We start from the raw sequence: 18,696 nt of genomic DNA, 5'->3' as shown, positions 1-18,696 counted from the left end.
GACGGTCCAAGTAGCCCTGTCGGACAGATTTGTACCCAGTTATTAAAACAGTCTGGGCAACGTCTTTGTCTCCGTAAACATCTCCCACTTGCTTTCTTTCACGTGACCTGCTCACTCTGCAGATACAAGTGTAGGAAATGTGATGTTTTACATACTGTTTTGTCCTCAGTGTCAATTGAGGGAGGCGAGCAGAGGAGAGGAGGCTGGTTATGCGTTTTGAGTGGGTGTCTCCCAGTCGCACGTGATCACGTTTTCTGTGAGAGGGTTCGTGACTCACTACTGGCTCCAAGCTCAGGATCCTCGTCTGGCCTCTGACAGAGTGCTCCCTAATCCCACCCTCTCAGGCAGTCAAACAGAGGTCCTGTGAGTCATGCCTTAACCGACACTGTGGCCAAAGAAAAACACAAAAAAAAAACCCATGCAGACTGAAAACACTCCGTGTCAACAGCGTCTTCGATTACAGTCAGTTTTGCTCGTAAAATGATTCACTTGGAAGGGTTTTTTAAAGATGAGTAACGCGACATAATGACTGAATAATTTGATTGTAATTCATCTGAATTGATTACTTACTTACAACTTAATGACTCATAAACATGCATTCAAGTTAATACGTTTGCTTGAATTCAACTTTAACATACTTTACTTGAGTATTTGCATGTTGTGCTTCGTCATACTTCAGCTCCAACACACTGTTTCTATGCCTCACACGACAACATTTATAGCCTGAGCAAATTTCTAACCCGCAACACATTATATGTCTTGAAAAGCACTTGCTAGGACTGAGCAACGAAACCAAATATCACAATATGACTATTGATACTTTGCCAAAATATTAACACAATGAGATTTGTCATAAACACTCATTAGTAATGTGGATATAGTGAGTCAGTGGGCAAGTATTAGAAGGATAACCTTCTTAGAAAATATCACAGTTTCACAGTATACAGTATTATGTAACTGCTGTTATGATTAGAAGGATTATTAGTTATAGACAGTAAAAAACACAAAATCAAAAATAAATATGAGGAACACAAACCTCCTCCAAAGCAAAATACACTACAATACATAGCAATATACTTTCCTTTTCTTTCGTTTCTTTTAACTTTTTATAAATTTTGTCTATATCAATGCATCACATTTTTTTATTTTTATCTTTATTTAACCAGGAATATTCCAAGTGAAATTCAGAACAAGGGAGTTCTGGCCAAGACAGTGGCATGAGAAGTTTCAGATGAATCAAACAACAATTTAAAACAAACAAAATATTATTTTTTTTAATTGAAACCATCAGCTAATTACATCAAGACAATGAACTCAGAAACTGGTCATGTGCATTCAGTGGTTAAATAGCTCTTAATCATATTTTAGTTTAAAGGTGCTCTATGTGATCTTGATTTACTGACTTTTTCTGTCTAAACAAACTAAATCAACACTTCGTGACTGAACTTAAAGGACAACACAATTTCATACTGTTTTACTTCGTTTAAATGTGGCGGACCCCGCCACCTTTCTAGCTTCAACCAGTGTTCTGGACCTTTTTTTCCTCTGAGAACAGCTTGTTTATAACTTATTTATATTGTAAATATAAAAGTGAGAGTTTGGATTTTGTTTTCCAAACCGATATAGTGCCCCTTTAAGATGTCGCTTATCTTTTTGTGTACTAACTTACCACAAAGTGTGTAAAAACAACACTAACATCAGGCTACCGCTCACATTCTTGTTGTAACAAAAACACGACTACATAACACCGACACGTTACATCACAGCCGACCTAATCGGGATTTTTTTCATAGTGTGGTTTTTCTCCTTTAACTAACATGTGAAAACTTCTTCCTCCTAAATACACTCTCGGGGAGAATGCCTGTCTAGACAACCCCATGCACAAATATAGTCTTCTGAAGTGTCCTTGAGCAAACACATAACAGCAGATGCCTAAAGAGGATTATCAGTTGTACAAGCAGCAATTTCTGTCTGAAACACTGCAAGTGTCCAGATCTAGTGTGTGTGTGTGGTGTGTTCGAGTGCTTTTTTTGGACACGTTAAGTTATGAAAAACTGTGTGTCCTTGAGCAAACAAGCTTACATGACCCATCACAGTTGCTCCTGGGAAAACTGCTGACTGCGCCTTTACCAGGCTTGCTCAGCTTCACCGACATGCCGCTGGTCAGGCATCACCGTCCGGATGATATAATGAGGCAGAATGCCTGTAGAGTGACCAAAACTAGCCCCGGATTGACTTTTCGCCCAGCTGCTGATGAAACCGATCCGCGTGTCCACGTGTTTGTGTCATTTCCATCTCATTTGCATATGCAAACCGGCCTCGCCTATCGCGCCGCAGCTGCACGCACCGACGCGTCCGATTGGTCGGTCGGCTGCGCGCGGGGAGCGAATGGGAGAGCGGGCCCGCGCCGGTCCCGCCCACCCAGACACGTTGCCTTGGGAGAAGCAACACGGGCCCGATCGCTGGCTGTACCGTCTCCACACTCACACGCCGCACGTCCAACACATCAGCTGCTCTCTGCCCGACGAGTCCTGCTGGATTTACCGCTGAACAAACGGGGAGAGTTTAAACCGAGCCGCTCCATCCTGGGAAAGGTGCGTACCCTCTCCGATCACCGACCGATAACCTACACAGCAGCGATTATATATGTGAGTGTGTTTGTGTGTGAGGTGGTTTTTATTATCATTATATGTGTATATATATTTAAAAAAAAATCATCCACAGGAATTTTTGACGCAGACGCGAATAATGAGACACTTAAACGTGATGACGGATTTAACAGATTTGACATGACAGATAAAAGGCGTGACAGTGAGAGGCTTATTACTGCTGCTGTTAAGTGGTTTTATATAATGTAACAGTGCACGCTGCCAACATCTACTATGACTGATGAGGAAGTCTATTGTGTCTGATGTGAAACCTGCATTTAGGCTGACACAGCGGATCAGCCACTTTATCGCGTTTTTAGATATGTATCTAAGATATCTGGATGTGTACAGTACTCTCGTGTAATGTATCACCATTATTTATTTATTTTTTAAAAATCAGAGCGTGTGCAGTGGAGGGCATCTCTGCTCATGTGCCCCACCTACACAGGTAGATGGAGACGTGGAGATCCTAACAGGGCTATCTGGTATCTGAGAAATGTGTGTCATACAAGAGGCAGGAGGTGTTGTCAGTCGACCAGCAGCGATTTCTGTCTGAAACGCAGAAAGAGTCCAGATGTAGTGTGTGTGGTGCGTTCAAAGGCCTGGGACAAGTGCATTTTTTGGACAAGTTGTGGTGTGTGTATGCTGTTTTTCTTTTTATAATATTAAAAGGGAGTCGTAGCACTCACTTTGCAGCATGTGTTTTGAGCTTTATGAGGAATATCGAAATAAACATGAGTGACTGAGAAGGTCATTGTGTGAGATGTGTGCTTGGGTATAACACGATCTGATTTATATAACAGGAATATTCTGCAAACGCTTCGTAAAAGGACACTTTCTTTTTCAAGATTTAGTCATACATAGGCCTACTTTATACCACTTTTAGATTGGCAATTGGAAATAAGTTTTATTTCACCTTACTTGTGGTGTTTAAGGAGCATCTGGGATGGGATATTAAAACAGGCGAGCCTCCAGGTACATATAAGCTTCGACAAATCACCCAACATTTGGATATAAAATGAATTTTATTACAGCTGCTGTTCCCCCTGCCAGGTGATTCGTCTGGCCACTGCACAAACATTTCCCTTGCACATCGTTTTGTTTTCACTAAAGTCAGTCAGCTGTGCCCTCCGCTACCCAGTAGCCATATTAAAACCTGCAATCGGAAACATCCGAGGATTCTGGTTTAACTTGCATCGTGTTGGGGCTTGAAAAATCAGCAAACCTCTGCTCCACCCTCCTCCTGTAACAATGAGATCAGGAGGGTGGTCATCCCTGAGACAAAGAGCCAGGCAGCAGTTAGCCTCAAATTTAGCCGGAGATAATGTCCCGAGAAATGCTGCTTTCGCTTCCCTTTTATCTGGCAATCGCTGAGGAAACGTGTTGGAGAGATGCAGAGATCCCACGAGCCGTTGAGCGTCTGCGCAGAGCGTTTGGTCAGAGGAGTTTTTATCCTGCATGTTGTGAACAAACAGTGCCAGTCTCCCATTTGTAAAAATCCCTTTTTTTCCCCCCCACACAAGTGTCACTTGTGCTGATGGGAGGTCTGCAGTCTGAGGCATTGGTCGTCATGGTGGCAGACCCCTGCTCCCTTTGTATAAACAAGCTAACAATGTTTATGAATGACTGTGGTGGTAGCAGCTGGCAGGGCCGCTGATGGAGCCTGAATGAGGAAAATTACTCAAGCTGTAAAATGAAGGAAATGTGTCCCTTGCGTGACGTCACGACGTGGAGATTTATAATGACGATAACTGCGAGAGACAAAGGTCTGAGGGCTTGGCTGGGTCAGTGTGGACACGAGGCTGTTGGGTGTTTGCTTTCGATGGTGGCCAGTCCGTGTTTACTGGCTCAGGTGTTGCATCTGCAAAACAAACAGGTCATTGTGGCCTCAACAACTGTGATCTTACTGCCACCATCTGCTCAGAGTGCTCTGCTGTGTCTCTGCGTTTATTCATGCCTGCTTGGAGGTTTTAATCCAGGCTAACCTGCAGTGTTTGCCCAAGGACACTTCAGCAGGGCATTGTGTCTGCTGCTGCATATACTTGCTGTTAAATATCCTGAATGCCTAGCTCATCTTTATCACTGTTCTGCCTGCTACTTTGAATAACGAATTGTAATATATGACTTTCTGTCTGGCAGGTCAGTGATGGTCAGTGCTAGTTAGAGCCTGCAGCCGAGGATGTCTGCTACAGATTCGGACAACTCCATTGACTGGCTGGCTAGTGACTATGAGGACAATGAGAGCGAACAGGAGTTTGACTGTACCAGAAAGCACAGCCAGCCTCCATCCCCCAGCAGCCCGCCACACCTGGGCCCGTCTGACAGCAGCTGCCGCCGGAGCAGCGAGGTGAAGGAGGGCGACAGCGACTGGAGCGAGGTCAGGCAGGCCTCCGGTCAAGGATCTCCCCCCGGCTGCACGGAGACATGGGACAGCACCATTGGACTGTGTAAAAGAAAACAAGGAGAAAAAACTAATGGCAAAAACACTCAGCAAGCACTGAAGAGACCTCGCAGCTCCGTGGAGGAGGAGTGCAGGGAATGGCAGCTCATTTCCAACGTGTCGGAGAGGAACCGACTTTTCAGCCGTAAGGTGAGCGCCGCTGTGGGCCGATGTCTGTTTCCCTCAGGAGGTGGTTGACAGTGGCAGCAAAACTAGGGCATGCCCTATCACCTAGATAGACTCCCCTCGCTGGTTTTGACTGACTGTCTCATGCATGGCGTTTCCAGTAAAGATGATCCTCCCGAATAACAACTGTATAAGCAGAATTAGTCATGCATTTCTGAAGAACTACAATCAGTCCATCATAAATCACACTCGCAGGGGGGAGTTTCCATTCTATATAAATCACGTTGAGCAGCTTTTATCCTTCAGCTTTTTTAAAAAATGAACAGCCCACTGTCAGCTTTTCAACAGGTTTTCGAAACACGTTTTGATTGAGACGTATCTATTTTCATTTTTCAGTGCATGGAGCTACAATGCTACATTCATCCGCTGTCATCGATCTTGAATGGCCTTCGTTCAGGGAGATACAGAGAACGTAAGTCGGTCATTTTGTTACCTTTTCTGCTCTTATCTCCAGGAAAAATCTCAGTAGATTCACACCGTTTGACACAACCATTTCTTAGTGGAGTCTACACCTCTTTCCTCTCTGTTTCCTTCTCTCTCGTGTCTCAGAGAAAAACAATAGGCCTCGTAGACAGCGTGCCACTCTTTATGGAATATGTGTCCCTGAGATTTGAGAGCAAGATGTCTGAAAGATGTATTGTTGTAGGACTATCAAGTAACCACAAGTATTTCCTGTGTGTTTGTCTATCTATGATAATGGAGTTCATTTTGGGTGACGGTTCACTCATGAGTGACACTGTTTTAAAAATGTGCCCTTTTAAGAGTTAGAAAACACATTTAAATGTTATATTTAACCAAGTGAGAACAAGCCATGTCACACTTGCTTGTATGTTAGCAGCTTGGCAGAGCCGAGAGAGAATGTACTGTACTGTACCACAGGCTCCAGTAAAACAGCAACTGTTTATGAGTCGTCTAATAGGCGTCAGGAGGGCCCGCGTTCAGGCAGGTTCTGAAAACTGCTTAATTTGGGATCTTTGTCAGACCCAGACCTTGTGTGACCCGACACTTCCTGACCACAGACGCAGGGAGTCTGTTCACATTTCACACAGCCCATATGCTTCACAGACTCGGCCCTGCAGTCAACACAGTTCATGTGGCTTATGGTACAACTTTGTTCTTTTCCAGGACTCAGCAGTTTCCAGGAGAGTGTGGCCATGGACAGGATCCAGAGGATCATGGGTGTCCTGCAGAACCCCTGCATGGGGTAAGTGTCCTCAGCGTGGCCCACACGCTGTTATACACGGAACAATGAGCTCTATCATCTTATAAGATTCGGTATATCTCTTGTGGATGTTTTTGTAGCCACAAACACAGACAACCAGAAAACCTCTGTTGCTCCATCTACAGTACATTCAAACTACACAGTGCTGTTCGCCGTCTGTGGGTCAAAGTGGTCTCCGACATGTCCGTGACACATGGCTCACAGCAGGTTGCTCAGCAAGGAGCTGCCGCTACCCCCACACACTCAGGATAAATTTACCGCCGAGATGGCTGGCTCTCACTATAGCTGGGCATCTTGTTAAAAATGTATCAGGCTCCACTGTGGGAGCAGCACACTTGTGTGTGCTTGATTAGCTCTCCACTGGCCAGACGGTATAATGGAGTATGATATCACCCCTTTGAAGGAGAAAGTCTTAGTCGCTGTAATACGACCATTTGTAAACGTTTTGATGTTTTACATTTGTTTTACGACTTAAAATGGCATAAAATTGGCTGCGCTTGTCTGGCATTTTAGCATCTGGTTTTGTATTTTTAAGCACAAGGCAATATGGTTGAAAGTCCTGATATCAATAGGAATATGAATAGGATTTATAGAAATAATTACATGTAGAATAAAAAATAATTTAGCTAGTTTTTCATTTTTTTTTTTTTTTATTTCAGCTTCCTTGAAAGGTGCAATATGTACAAATTCATAATCCAAACAAATAGACACAGAATATCATCAGAGAAAGCTCTAATTGTAGCTGCTCTTAGCTAGTTAGCTCAGTTAGCTGTGCAGCTAGCAGTCAGGACTGGGAGCTGCACCTTTTTTAAAACATTAATATTGGATTTGGTTTTGCATCTGCCAATCATGCTTTATTTTGAATGAAAAGATGAAGTCATTTAGTCTGTGAAATGTAAATTTGGACGACAAAATCACGCACGTAGTCGACCATCTTCTTCTGAATATAAAGCAGCACCACCGATACCTGAATGTCTCACTGAGCAGCCCGTCACCGCGAGGCCTCGCATTAAGGTGTACTGATATAAGATAAAGTACTGCTGACTCTGGCACAGACTAATTGGAGCCCTTACCCACCAGCTGCTGCCTTCATGTGGGAGACAAAGAGTGGGTGTGGCAGCCTCCCAGCAGACAGCCGGGGCAGAGGCTGGAAGGTGGACTGAAAACCACCCCCACCCCCTCCCGCCGTCACTCCCTGTGCCTGCTCGGTGCTGCCAGCTGGCAGCCCCTGCAGCAACACAATGGTAGATAGGATCAAAGTGACTTTTTTAGCAGTCACTGTTGCGGATAATCTTTCACATGAATTTAACATGCTCTGAATGGAGTATAGCAGGAAGGTGCTGATCATATGACACGGGCTAATCCCTACCCACCATCTGGTTTTGACGGGTGGGAGTTATTGGGACGCAGCTCGTTCTCTCTCTATCTCTCCGCTGCCCACCTCCAACGAGAACTGCGTCACCGCAACCAGTTTATTTTCACAATGACGCTGTTGGAGGCCGTTGTGGCTTTGGTGTTTATATTTAGAGGCGAGCAGAACTATTATACATCAGGCCACGTGTGAGAGCAAAACATGTGAGAAATGTTCTTAAGACAATCCCCACACACACACACACACACACACACAGTACAGGCTTTGCTGAGTGAGTGTAAGCGTGCACTCGCTGTTCAAGGTTGCGTATTTCCTGTGTGAGATTGATAGAGATAAGATTTCAAAAGAAGAGGTTGGCAAGACTTTTGGTTGATTACTCACATTCATGCCTGATAGTTTGACTCACATTTCTCTCTTGTTTCTTTCTCTCCTTCTTTGCCTTTTTCCAGGGAGAAATATATGAATATCATTCTTAAAATGGAGGAAATGCTGAAGAGCTGGTTCCCTAATGTAAAACTCCAAGACCAACTTGCTGCCACCCAGACAGAGGACGCCGTTCCTACCAAGAAACCGAAGGTAAAGTTGTGTTTTTAAAAAAACAAAAAAAAAACAGAACTGTTGTATAAGAGTTAGACGAGGCCTGCTGCCAAGAACATATGGTGATGACGCAGGGAAAGAGGGACGGAAATATCTATTATTATTTAATCACAGGTCTGGGATAGGGAACGGAGGATTAAAAGCTATTTTTACCGAGGCATTACAGCAGTCTCAGGTTCGCTAAGAACAATGACAGAGGAGAAAAGGTAATTTTGGAGGAGCGTCCCTAAGGGGATAACAAAGGTTAGAATACTCTGGAACATTCCTTTGCATTTAATTGGGGAGGATTTATTTCTGTGGCTAATCCCGACACACACCCTCCCATAAACAGGGCTTTTTATTAAGTCACCAAGCTGTTTTGTACTTGACATTGGTCAGGCTGTTAGCCGAGGCTTTACAGTAGGCTAACTTTAAAGCTGGCATAATTACTATTTCCATATTAACAATGGATGGAACTGCTGTTTTTATAATGTGAAACCTGACATTTTTTCAGGGTTTCTCCCGTTTTTTTGTAATCTGCAAGGCCCTCAGACTTTATTATAATTATCATCATACAAGCCTTGTTTGCCCTGTGCAGGGGTAAGTTTAGGCTATATGGCTATCTGTCACCACAATCTGGAAACCCACAACCTGATTAAAGGGGCACATGCTCAGTTTGTGTTTTACCTCAAGTAAATTCTCCCCCAAACCCCCTGTATTTTGAAACCTAAATGTAGCAGGCTGGAATAGTTGTCGCTCATTGTTTTGGCGTCGTGCTCCTAAACCTTTACTGTTGTGGCTCTCATCAGCTTTTTTCAGTGATAAAGCTCGGATAAGCTAAGTGTAGCGAGTGCACCAAACGGATTTAATTAGCAACAAGCTAATCATTTTGGAACAGTAAGCCGCTAAAGAACCTGATGTTTTTCTCAGGAGTTGTGAGAAACCAAAACAGAGCTTGAAGGAGAGTGAGCCTGCTATTTGTATTTTATATTTTCTAAATAAATAAAGGTGCAGACAAAGGGTGCACACGCAACAAGAGATTTCAGTGAACATTTTGTTGTTGTCCTGAATAATAATCTCCTAAATAAACTAATTAACCTTATTTTTCCTTCTTTCCCGACAGCTATCTTCACTGACCACCCCTGCAGCCGTGAGCCCCGTCACCATCAGTGACCCTCCAGCCGGCGTCAAACCCCTGAGAGTCACCGACCTCACTCCTCCTGGAGCGTACTCCGCCAGTAACCTGAAGTGGTTCCACACTTCACCCATCTGCTCCCCGACAGCAGAGCAGGCCCAGGCTGGCCCCAGGCACCTGCTGGCCCCCAGAGACAGAGACCTAACGCAGGACAACGCTGTGTCCTCCAGCACAGACAGTCTCACTAAGACAGACTCGGTGCCCAGGGGCCCTCCGCCGGGTAAAATTAACGCCCCCTGTCTAGAGAGGCTCCTTAAGTCGACAGAAAGCATCATCACCCCAAAGGGGACGGGTGGTTTGATGGACAGCAGCTGGTCCTAGTCCACACAGAGGGCTGGGTGTCCAGCTGTAAGCACTGCACAGCCCAGCTTAGCCTTGCCCACCCTGCCGGGAGCCAGTCAGCTCACTTAGCCCATTCCAGCCTTCGGGGGAGACGGGAGCCTTCATAAGGGACGTCACAGATTCCTCTCCAACGTGGAAAGAGTGTCGATGAACATGTTGTACTCTCTGTATGGGAATGTGCCCTCTCTGACATGACACGTGTCTGCTTTAGTTCCCTTCTGTTGACTTTTCTTTGTTTTTTCGTTTGCACTCTTGAATAGCGCGTGCGAGAGTGGGAAGGATAGATTTCACATGCCGAGATCACCACCGGAGCGAGTGATTTCACAACTGAATCGTTCCCACTGGCTTGTAGATGCAATAAATCCAGTTTGAGTATCTGTGAAAACCACCATTAAGCCTGAAAGGGAAAGAATTGCAGGAGTAGTTTGTGCTGGAAGGGAGCATTTCAGATATCCAGACATGTCAGTGGTCTACATATTGTTGTGCTGAAAAACGTGGGTGAAATGTGATGTTATTTTCTCCCCCCCCCTCCACACCCCCCTCCCAACCCCCTTCATGACTCCACTCTTAAGTTTATTGATGTGACTGTTACTGATTTGTATACTTTATAAATAAGTCTTTTGGTACAACTGTTCTACCTCAGTGGGCACCACGTCACAGTTAGTGAGTAGGAATGTGAACGCTACAAAGTGTGGACACCTCATCAGATCTGCAGTGAGCCAAACGGCCTCTGACAGCGAGGTCTGCAGTACGAGTCGTTCTGCTTGTACAAACAGAGGATGCTCTCTCCGTGGGGATTCTCTCGTGGCCTGACTGGTGCCATTGTAAAGAATGTCAACTGAAGATTTCTTTTTTCGAGTCTCCCAGTAGAAGGCAAACAGTGCCTGTAACGTCAAGCTGTGCCTGTAAGCCGGTTTGATAATAGCGAGAGAACCGTTCAGAATACCTGCTCCTCTGTGGGATGTACAAATCAGGAATTCTCACTCTCCTGCCATTCTCCTGTATCAAGTAAATTATTCAGATCTTGCCAACTACTTTCTGTGGTGGAGTAGAACAATTCTTTTATTTTGCCACAGAACTGGACAGTATGATTAGACCAGCAGAGAGGGACAAGGTATTTCTCTGTGTAAATCTTACAGAAAGGTTGTCGATTTACCCTGAAAAGTGGCCTTTATAGTGTGAATTTTATACTTTCAAAATAAATGTGGTTATCTTTGTTTGATGCAAAATGGCTACAGATTGTTTTATTTTGAAATTTCTTCTTACAGGCTGGTGAAAGTTCCCTGAAAGGAGACCTGTGATGCTTTTTTTCAGTTTTGTCCTTCAGTGTTTTAAATATTTTCTTGTGCATTTAAAAACATCTTGAAAGTTAAAGAGGTCAGAGCCCGCACCAACAGAAGCTCCTCTCTCCCACAGAAAACACTGCTCCGTAAACGCCTCGCCTGTCATTCCGTGACTTCCTGACATCACACTACATCACCGTGTCACACATTTGCCTCATTTATACATAGCGGCTAGTTTGTCACATAAGAATCGATTTAGCACTGTTGTTGTTAGCAGTTATCAGGCGTGTGTGAGCTGACCAATCGGAGCAGACACAGTATTTGGTAGGGGAGGTCTTAAAGAGACAGGACCTAAAACAGCATTTCAGACGGAGGGGGAATACAAAAAAATACAAAACTGATGTGTTTTTTGAGCATTAAATCATTAAGGCATTTAAACCTATTCTAGTAGTAACCCAAAATAAAATTATGTACCTGAAAATAAGTATATCTACTTTAAATACAGAGAACCAGCAGTGGGGGTTGATTGAGGTTTTTTGCTCTTAAATTTCCTCAAAGAAAGCTTTTCTACCTTGACTTTGTCATTATTATACAGTATATATCTCTTTATTCTATTGTTCCACTCAACCCGTTCACCTCCATGTTGGGTGGAATATTCAAAAACTCTTTGCAGTAACAACAAAATACTTTTCTAAAGGGTAAGACACAAGAGGGAAACTATGTTAGCAAAAAGAATCCATCAAATAACCTCTTTTAAACTCTCAAATTAGCTCAATTGAGCATCAAAGAACCCCAAAGAAAGGTTGTTATCTGATTTATACCACACTTAGACCAATTAAAGGGTGAGTCGAGCGGTAAAACCTCAAAGCGAGCTCACTTCCTGACAGAATAATACGATTTATTGTCTATAAAGCAGGATGTAATTTTCACTACTTCAGTTCTGCTGTACAAAGTGAATTTTCAGCATTTCACAGAAGTGCAGTGAAATGTACCAGCTCAGTATCACTTCACATTTCTCAGAAAGCGTCGCTGTTGTGCGGAAGGTGGGGCTTTTTTTTGGTGTATGTGTGTGTGTGTGTGTGTCTGTGTGTGTGTGTGTGTGTGTGTGTTTTATGTACCTACAGACAAACCAGACGGCATGGCATGATAATTATAGAGTTAATGATTGATGTATGCCTGTCATTATCAGTGACGTAAATGGATCACAGGAACGCCTTTGCTTGGGTAAGATATTTGGAAATTCTCCATAGCCGATCAAAGAAGCAGAAAACGAGACTGCTGTAATGGTGCCATGTTACCTGTTACTGGCAGTTCAACGCGCTTTCTACAGAAGCAGTTTTCGTCTCCCACTGCCTGGAGCTGCCCTCTGTACACTGTAAACTCTACCTGCACTGGCACAAGACGTTCAGTCTGCCAACTACAATTCAAAGGGATCTGGCCTGTGTTACCAAATGTAAAACTGCATACTGCCATCTATAGGTGTAAAAGTGAACGTCATCCATTCTTTGTTGCTCTGCAAAACAGAGGCACTAAAGGTTCATGTTCAGAAACACATTACAGATTAGCACGGCGGTTAACATTCCTCTTGTTCATACTCTCATTTGGGGAAACACACATTCTTGAAATTTGCACCATAATGCTGCTCTGGAGTCGCTTTCATTTGTTCAAGCCGACCTCGGTGAGTTTGAACATTTTTGTAAAACCGCTCTGATACCTCTGCTGTGGGTCCAGTTTTAGTTAACTCATGCCAGACTCATTTTATTCTGTTGCAGTAAGAGAACAGTGTGTTCACACAGAAGCGTGTGGGTTGTACCGTGGCCTGGAAAACAATCTGTCAGGAAATTAAGAAGATTAAAAATGGTAGAAGTCTACCATTCTTTTTAAATCTGTCCGTCTCTGAAGTCACATGTCTCCTTTTCTAGATTAAAAGGGTTGATTGGCAGCAATTAGAAGGGTCGATTACCCAGACTGCATTGTTTCAGCGTTGCCGCCCCAGATTCCATCTCCCAGGGCAAAGCTAATGGTCTGGACTCACGTGCACAGACGACCTGACAGCATCCATGTCCAAAGACAGCTGGCACAGATCTGCCTCGCACTCGCCCTGAAAAGGGAAGTTGTTATGAATGTGAGGAAGAGCTGCATCAACAGAAAGGCACCTTTCTCGGAGAGCTCTCTGAGGGAGTTGGATCAAATCACATGCAGTGAAACAGGCTGCCAGTTGGGGAACATGTGATGTGCAGGGAAATTGCAAACAAATGTAATCAAAATAGGAGATTAGATGCTTCATTTGGGTGCATTACAAAACAATAATGGGAGGACGTGAAGGGCCACAAGGACATGCTCTGAAAGCAATGTTTTTATTAAGGATGCTTGTCTTTTTTGTGTGTTTTTCAAAATATTTTATTCATGAATTTCCAAAGGGAAAACTAAAAAAGTAAATTGCACAGAAAAAACGGCTAGAAAACCCCATAAATGAGACTAAAGTAGATGTTAATTTGCTCAATGTTGTGTTCATCTGTATAAATTGTACCCGAATTAACCGGTCAATAATGTCACCAGCTAATTCTAGTGCATCTCATCCAGTTTAACACACAGCTGAGCAAATCGCTCGGCCGCTTTCCATTTTAAAGGCTCCAGAGGTTATGCTTTACAGAACTGATTGATATCCGAGTGTTTTGTCCAGGCAGTGTTCGGCCAAAACTACAAAGACTAATCATTGCTGGAGAAGCAGAGATGTGAGCCTTTTGTTGCATCTATTCAAAGGCGAGTGGGAGAGAAAAAGAAGGGAGGAGGGGGGAGGACAGGTCCATGGTTCCAGTTGCAAAAAGCCGGAAGGAATAATAAATAGCGCTTCATTCTCTGCAGCTACCCTTTCATTGTAAATTGGCCTTAATTCGAGCTCCAGCTGAGTGTGAAATGACAAGGCGGTGTGGTGTTGAATCAGAGCCAAGGTGGCGATGCTTCACTCAGCTGCAGTTATTTATACGTGCTGTATCTATGTAATTCATTTCTCAAGTCTATCCAGACCGAAGGAGGCAAATGTGAATTCAACTCAGAACAGTTAGCTACCCAATCAGAGATAAATGAAAAAAGAAATACTAGAAGTGAGACAAAACCTCTACATGTCATAAAAAGATCTAATCATGTCAGTGCAGGTAGTGAAAGAAGGGCAGATAATTGCAGCTTCCCCTCTGCAAATCTGCCTGACTCACATCAGCACATGCGTGCTCTCTCTTTTCTACAGAAACACATGTAGAACGTCTTGGTTACTATCGTCATCACCCTCTCTCTCACAGGTGGCGGCTCCTTTACTGACGCATGCAACCTCTTGGCAAGTAAAGTTAGCCTCCACGCTATTGTTCGTCTCTTCTGCTCGGGCGGGCACAGCTTTCTGGCACCCTGATTTATGTGCAGGTTCTGGCATTAGTGCCTGACTGATGCTGGATTTTGGGGGATATATTGGCCGATATGTGTTGATACACTGAATATATACATAAACACACTTCCTTGCAATGATCCCTTAACTGTGGTAATCAAACATGTGTAAAAAGATATGTTCATAACAGAGGCAGGATATTTACAGCTTAACAGTCTTAACAGACAACTTCATTGTCCAAAACATTAGACAGTAGAGCAATGAAACGCAGTAAACCCCTAGGGGCGGCCTGGAGTTATAACAGGGGTCGTGACTTGGCTAAATGAATGAGGCATGGCTAGCACCGCTGGCAAAGCATGGACGAGCTTGTGACAGAAACATAAAGCAGACGAACGTGACAACAACCAAAACAAAGACAAGGAAATCTGATGAGGAATGTTTCACCCTTGGCTTCACCAGTAAAACAGTATAATGTGTTTCTTGCCAAGACAATGTTCAGGATATTGTTTGCTCCCATGGAGTTGCCAGGGAGTGCAGAGTGCAGATTTACCATCAGCAAATTGTTACCTGCTGGCATCTCAGACTCAGAGTTTAATAATCACTCTGTCACTACATCCCAAGTCTCAAATGTCAGATCCTTGAGTGAGCGTTAAGGTCTAAATCTTAATGATCAGGTGCTCAGGTTTTTTTAAATTCATGAAATAAAGGGCCAATTGATTCACATGGAAAATCAAATCCATTACATCTGGACTTCTGCTGAGGAGTGCATCGAAACAAAACAGAAAAACACCGGCTTACTCGATAATTCACAGGTTGTTAGAGCAGCGGGAGGAAGAGGAGCAGCGTGTTTCGGTGACTGCAGCCACACAGTCAGACCTGATCAAAGCGTGGAACAGACTCATAATGTTATCATGAGCTGTGCGGCAGCAGACTCATTCACACCCTACAGAGATAATGATCTCATCTGTCAGAGGACTGAGCACCTTTAATTAAGAGACCTGTGAACCCAAAATATCCCCCGCTCAATTATTAGAAGAGCAGGTTACACAAATGATCAAACAGCCATCGCTGCTTCTCACTGGGGAGATTGTGGGGAGTTTGCATCAACAGCGGGCAGGTCTGGTCAGTCATTGTCTCAGCTGTGGTGCACAGAAACAAGACAGATGCATTTTAATAGCTTGTTATTTATTATTTATAGTTTAATTCAACATGATATTGATGTGGATAGATCGATGCTGCTGTTTCTTCCCGATATTGCAGTGGGGATGTTCTGGTCTCCGGAGCCAAATGGCCACCGACAGTGGCCTCTGCAATTCAGCATCGTGGGATTGATTTTGCCGTCTCCAATAGGTTACCTTCAGCCCTTTTAAGAGGAGGAACAATGTTCAAAGAGCAATGTTGCTATTCTGAGTAGGTGTTACCAACAGGATTGATTTTTGGTATTTGTTCTGATAGCAGGTGATATTTCACACGGATGGTGAATTGGGAAGTGACACGAAGGCTTGAACGTGACGTAAAAGCTAAATCATACATGATCAGCTGTCAAGACTATTTATAGGAGTGACAAATGCTTCATGGAGCATGTTCAGAGCAGAGACGATGAGGGAGTCGTGAACGAGATAATTAAACATTTAATCCAAGTGTGTTAATTAATTGAGGATTAATAGGAATTCAACTATATATTGACATGGACTTTTTGAATTAATTATGAAATTCACTCGCTCAGTATGCTCTGACAATGTGGTCAGCTGTCACCGATTCAACATCTTACACAAGCTCCGTTTTTCACTGGTTAATTTGCGTGCAGCTTCTCTAGACGTGGACCGTCGAGGCCTCAGAGACCAATTATGCGTGCAAGGCATCATCAAGCCCTTTCACCACAACAGTCCGCACATTCCCGGCTAATTATCTGCACTTAGTCGTGTAGCAGAGGAGCAGAACTGATTCTTGTGGGCTTTTGATCCTTCTGGAAGACGCAAACTGTGCAGCGAAAGAACAAACAAGAAGCAGTTTAGCCATTTACATCTGGGAATCCCCACGTCCCACTGGGCGTAAACATACACAACACGGAGCAGGATATCTTCCAAAACACGCACCTACTATTTCAGTTTGTATTGTAGTTTACGTTATTTTATGCTCCTTCTCATTTTTCAGGATTGAAAAAAAAGTTATATATACTGATATATTTACATATTTTTTAAAAAGTGTTAAATAGCTCTGTATTTCAACACTCATCACTGTTATTGAGTGTTTGTTTCTGGTATCCCTGCCCACTCTATCCAATCAGGACAGAGGACTCCATAAAGAGGCGGTCCTGTCTGCTTGTGAGCACAGAGAGGAGGATCCTCCTGGTCATGTGGTGACGTAGAGAGGAGGGAGGGGACTGCTAACTGCAAAACACACAGGAGGTTAGCTTTAACAACGACAAAGCTAACAGCAGCTTTAAGGAGTGACTAACTATTTTTAACTACACGTACAGTTTCCATCTAATTCCTTTACATGAGTTCAATGTGAAGGTTCACATTTAATGCAGTGTTTTTCTATCATGTAGAGTCCATGAGAATAAATTAATTAACTGGATGTGTGATTTATTACAGGAGACAGAATACCCAGTTTGAGATGCATTACTTTCATGTAAGAATTTTTTGTGTCTAATTTGACATAAAATCTTGCTTGTTTTGTAAGTTTACTTGAAGTACTGTGTTTTTTTTATTGTTTACATTTTTCTCAGTTCATACAAAGTTTGGCTTGTTCCATTTTACTAGCTTACTCAGGATATAAGAGTGTTTGTTAACTGTCTGAAAGACAATATTATTTTTTGCCTAAAGTGACAAAAAGTAAAGCTTATTACGTCTTATTGTACTCTAAAACAGAGTGTGACAGGCTTTATATGTAATAACTGATCGAACAGTCAATAATCATTACGAACTATGTATAAAAATGGATAATGCAGCACAACTTTTCCGTACTTATTAATACTTATGATAAAATACAGGCCTGAAGGAATTACAGTCACATAGATCCGTGGCCCTTGTTATGTCTGATCCAGTTGCTCTTATAGCTGCGTAGCACAACTGTACTTGGATACAAAGGTCAACCAATCAAATGACATGCTTTGCCTTAAAGGGGCCTAGACTAGTCATCAGCATCCTAATGAGCAACACCTGTCACCTCCCGTGGGCGTAATGTTGCAGGTGCCATGGAAGCAGGTTGCTTGGTAAGAAGCTCTGGGGGTTTGAAAGCACAAACAAAGAAGCGTAACATAACGACATATCAAGAGCACAGAGCCTAAATATGGCCACCCTTCATTAAGTCTCATTTCCAAGAATAGGGGGCAGACTGCGCTCTTGTAGGTATGAATAATGGAAGCAGCCTCCTGGAGCTCATTTCCAGGGAGTGATCATCATGCTCAAGTATGGCCTAATGATCACACAGATAAAGTGAGAGGCTGGCATTCATGATTAATGCCCTCAGGTCTGTCTCTCAGAGTTACACAGCCGCCGCCGCTGTCAGAACTTCTCAGGGCTTTGTTCGCCGAGCACAAAGCATTACAGAAAAACAAGATGCACTTTTAGCCACTGCAGACTACTGACGATGTGCCGCTGACATTTGTCACTGTGCACGTTGCTGTAATATCAGACGTGGAATAACTGCACAAGACTCATTTATACAATATTCATGTGACATATGGTTGGTTGCTGAAAATATAGAAGAACAAAATGTCTCATATTTTGTTTTCTACACATGAAAACAGGATATATTTATACTGTGAATGCACATTGGAGGCATACAGTTAAAATCGACTTGAAATGCTCATGAGATTTTGTTTGTTCCTGTTGTCTGCATGCTTTTTTAAAGTAATATTTATTTGTGGAATACTATGCGTACTAATATAAGCCTTTGCTTCGCCCTGATTCATTGAACATTCTGAGTGATTATATGTGGGTTTTTTTTTACATTCCTTGACTTTTCCTTTCTGTTTTTTTTCTTCTCTGAATTAATTTCTTGTACAAGCTATTTATTTAACATCTTACTCCATATCTCCTTCTTGTGCCC

General features: G+C 43.2%; 1 protein-coding gene across 2 annotated transcripts; it reads left to right on the top strand.

Annotated features, from left to right (window-relative positions):
* The first annotated feature begins 2,443 nt into the window (after window positions 1-2,443).
* On the top strand, window positions 2,444-11,210 carry ciartb (circadian associated repressor of transcription b). Of its 2 annotated transcripts, none has more exons than XM_084364120.1 (6): window positions 2,444-2,648; window positions 4,788-5,238; window positions 5,611-5,686; window positions 6,400-6,478; window positions 8,318-8,444; window positions 9,568-11,210. In XM_084364120.1, the coding sequence occupies exons 2-6, from the start codon at window positions 4,828-4,830 to the stop codon at window positions 9,958-9,960; spliced, it is 1,086 nt and encodes a 361-aa protein (XP_084220246.1). In that variant the 5' UTR covers window positions 2,444-2,648; window positions 4,788-4,827; the 3' UTR covers window positions 9,961-11,210. The 2 variants fall into 2 exon arrangements, with proteins under 2 accessions (XP_084220246.1, XP_084220245.1); XM_084364119.1 differs by having other exon boundaries at window positions 2,445-2,594.
* The last annotated feature ends 7,486 nt before the right edge of the window (window positions 11,211-18,696 follow it).

Source organism: Pagrus pagrus (assembly GCF_965226575.1).
Source record: "Pagrus pagrus genome assembly, chromosome: 10".
In the NCBI taxonomy this organism is placed as follows: Eukaryota; Metazoa; Chordata; class Actinopteri; order Spariformes; family Sparidae; genus Pagrus; species Pagrus pagrus.
The sequence above is the reverse complement of the archived record's forward strand: the minus strand, read 5'-3'. Positions and strand labels throughout refer to the sequence as shown.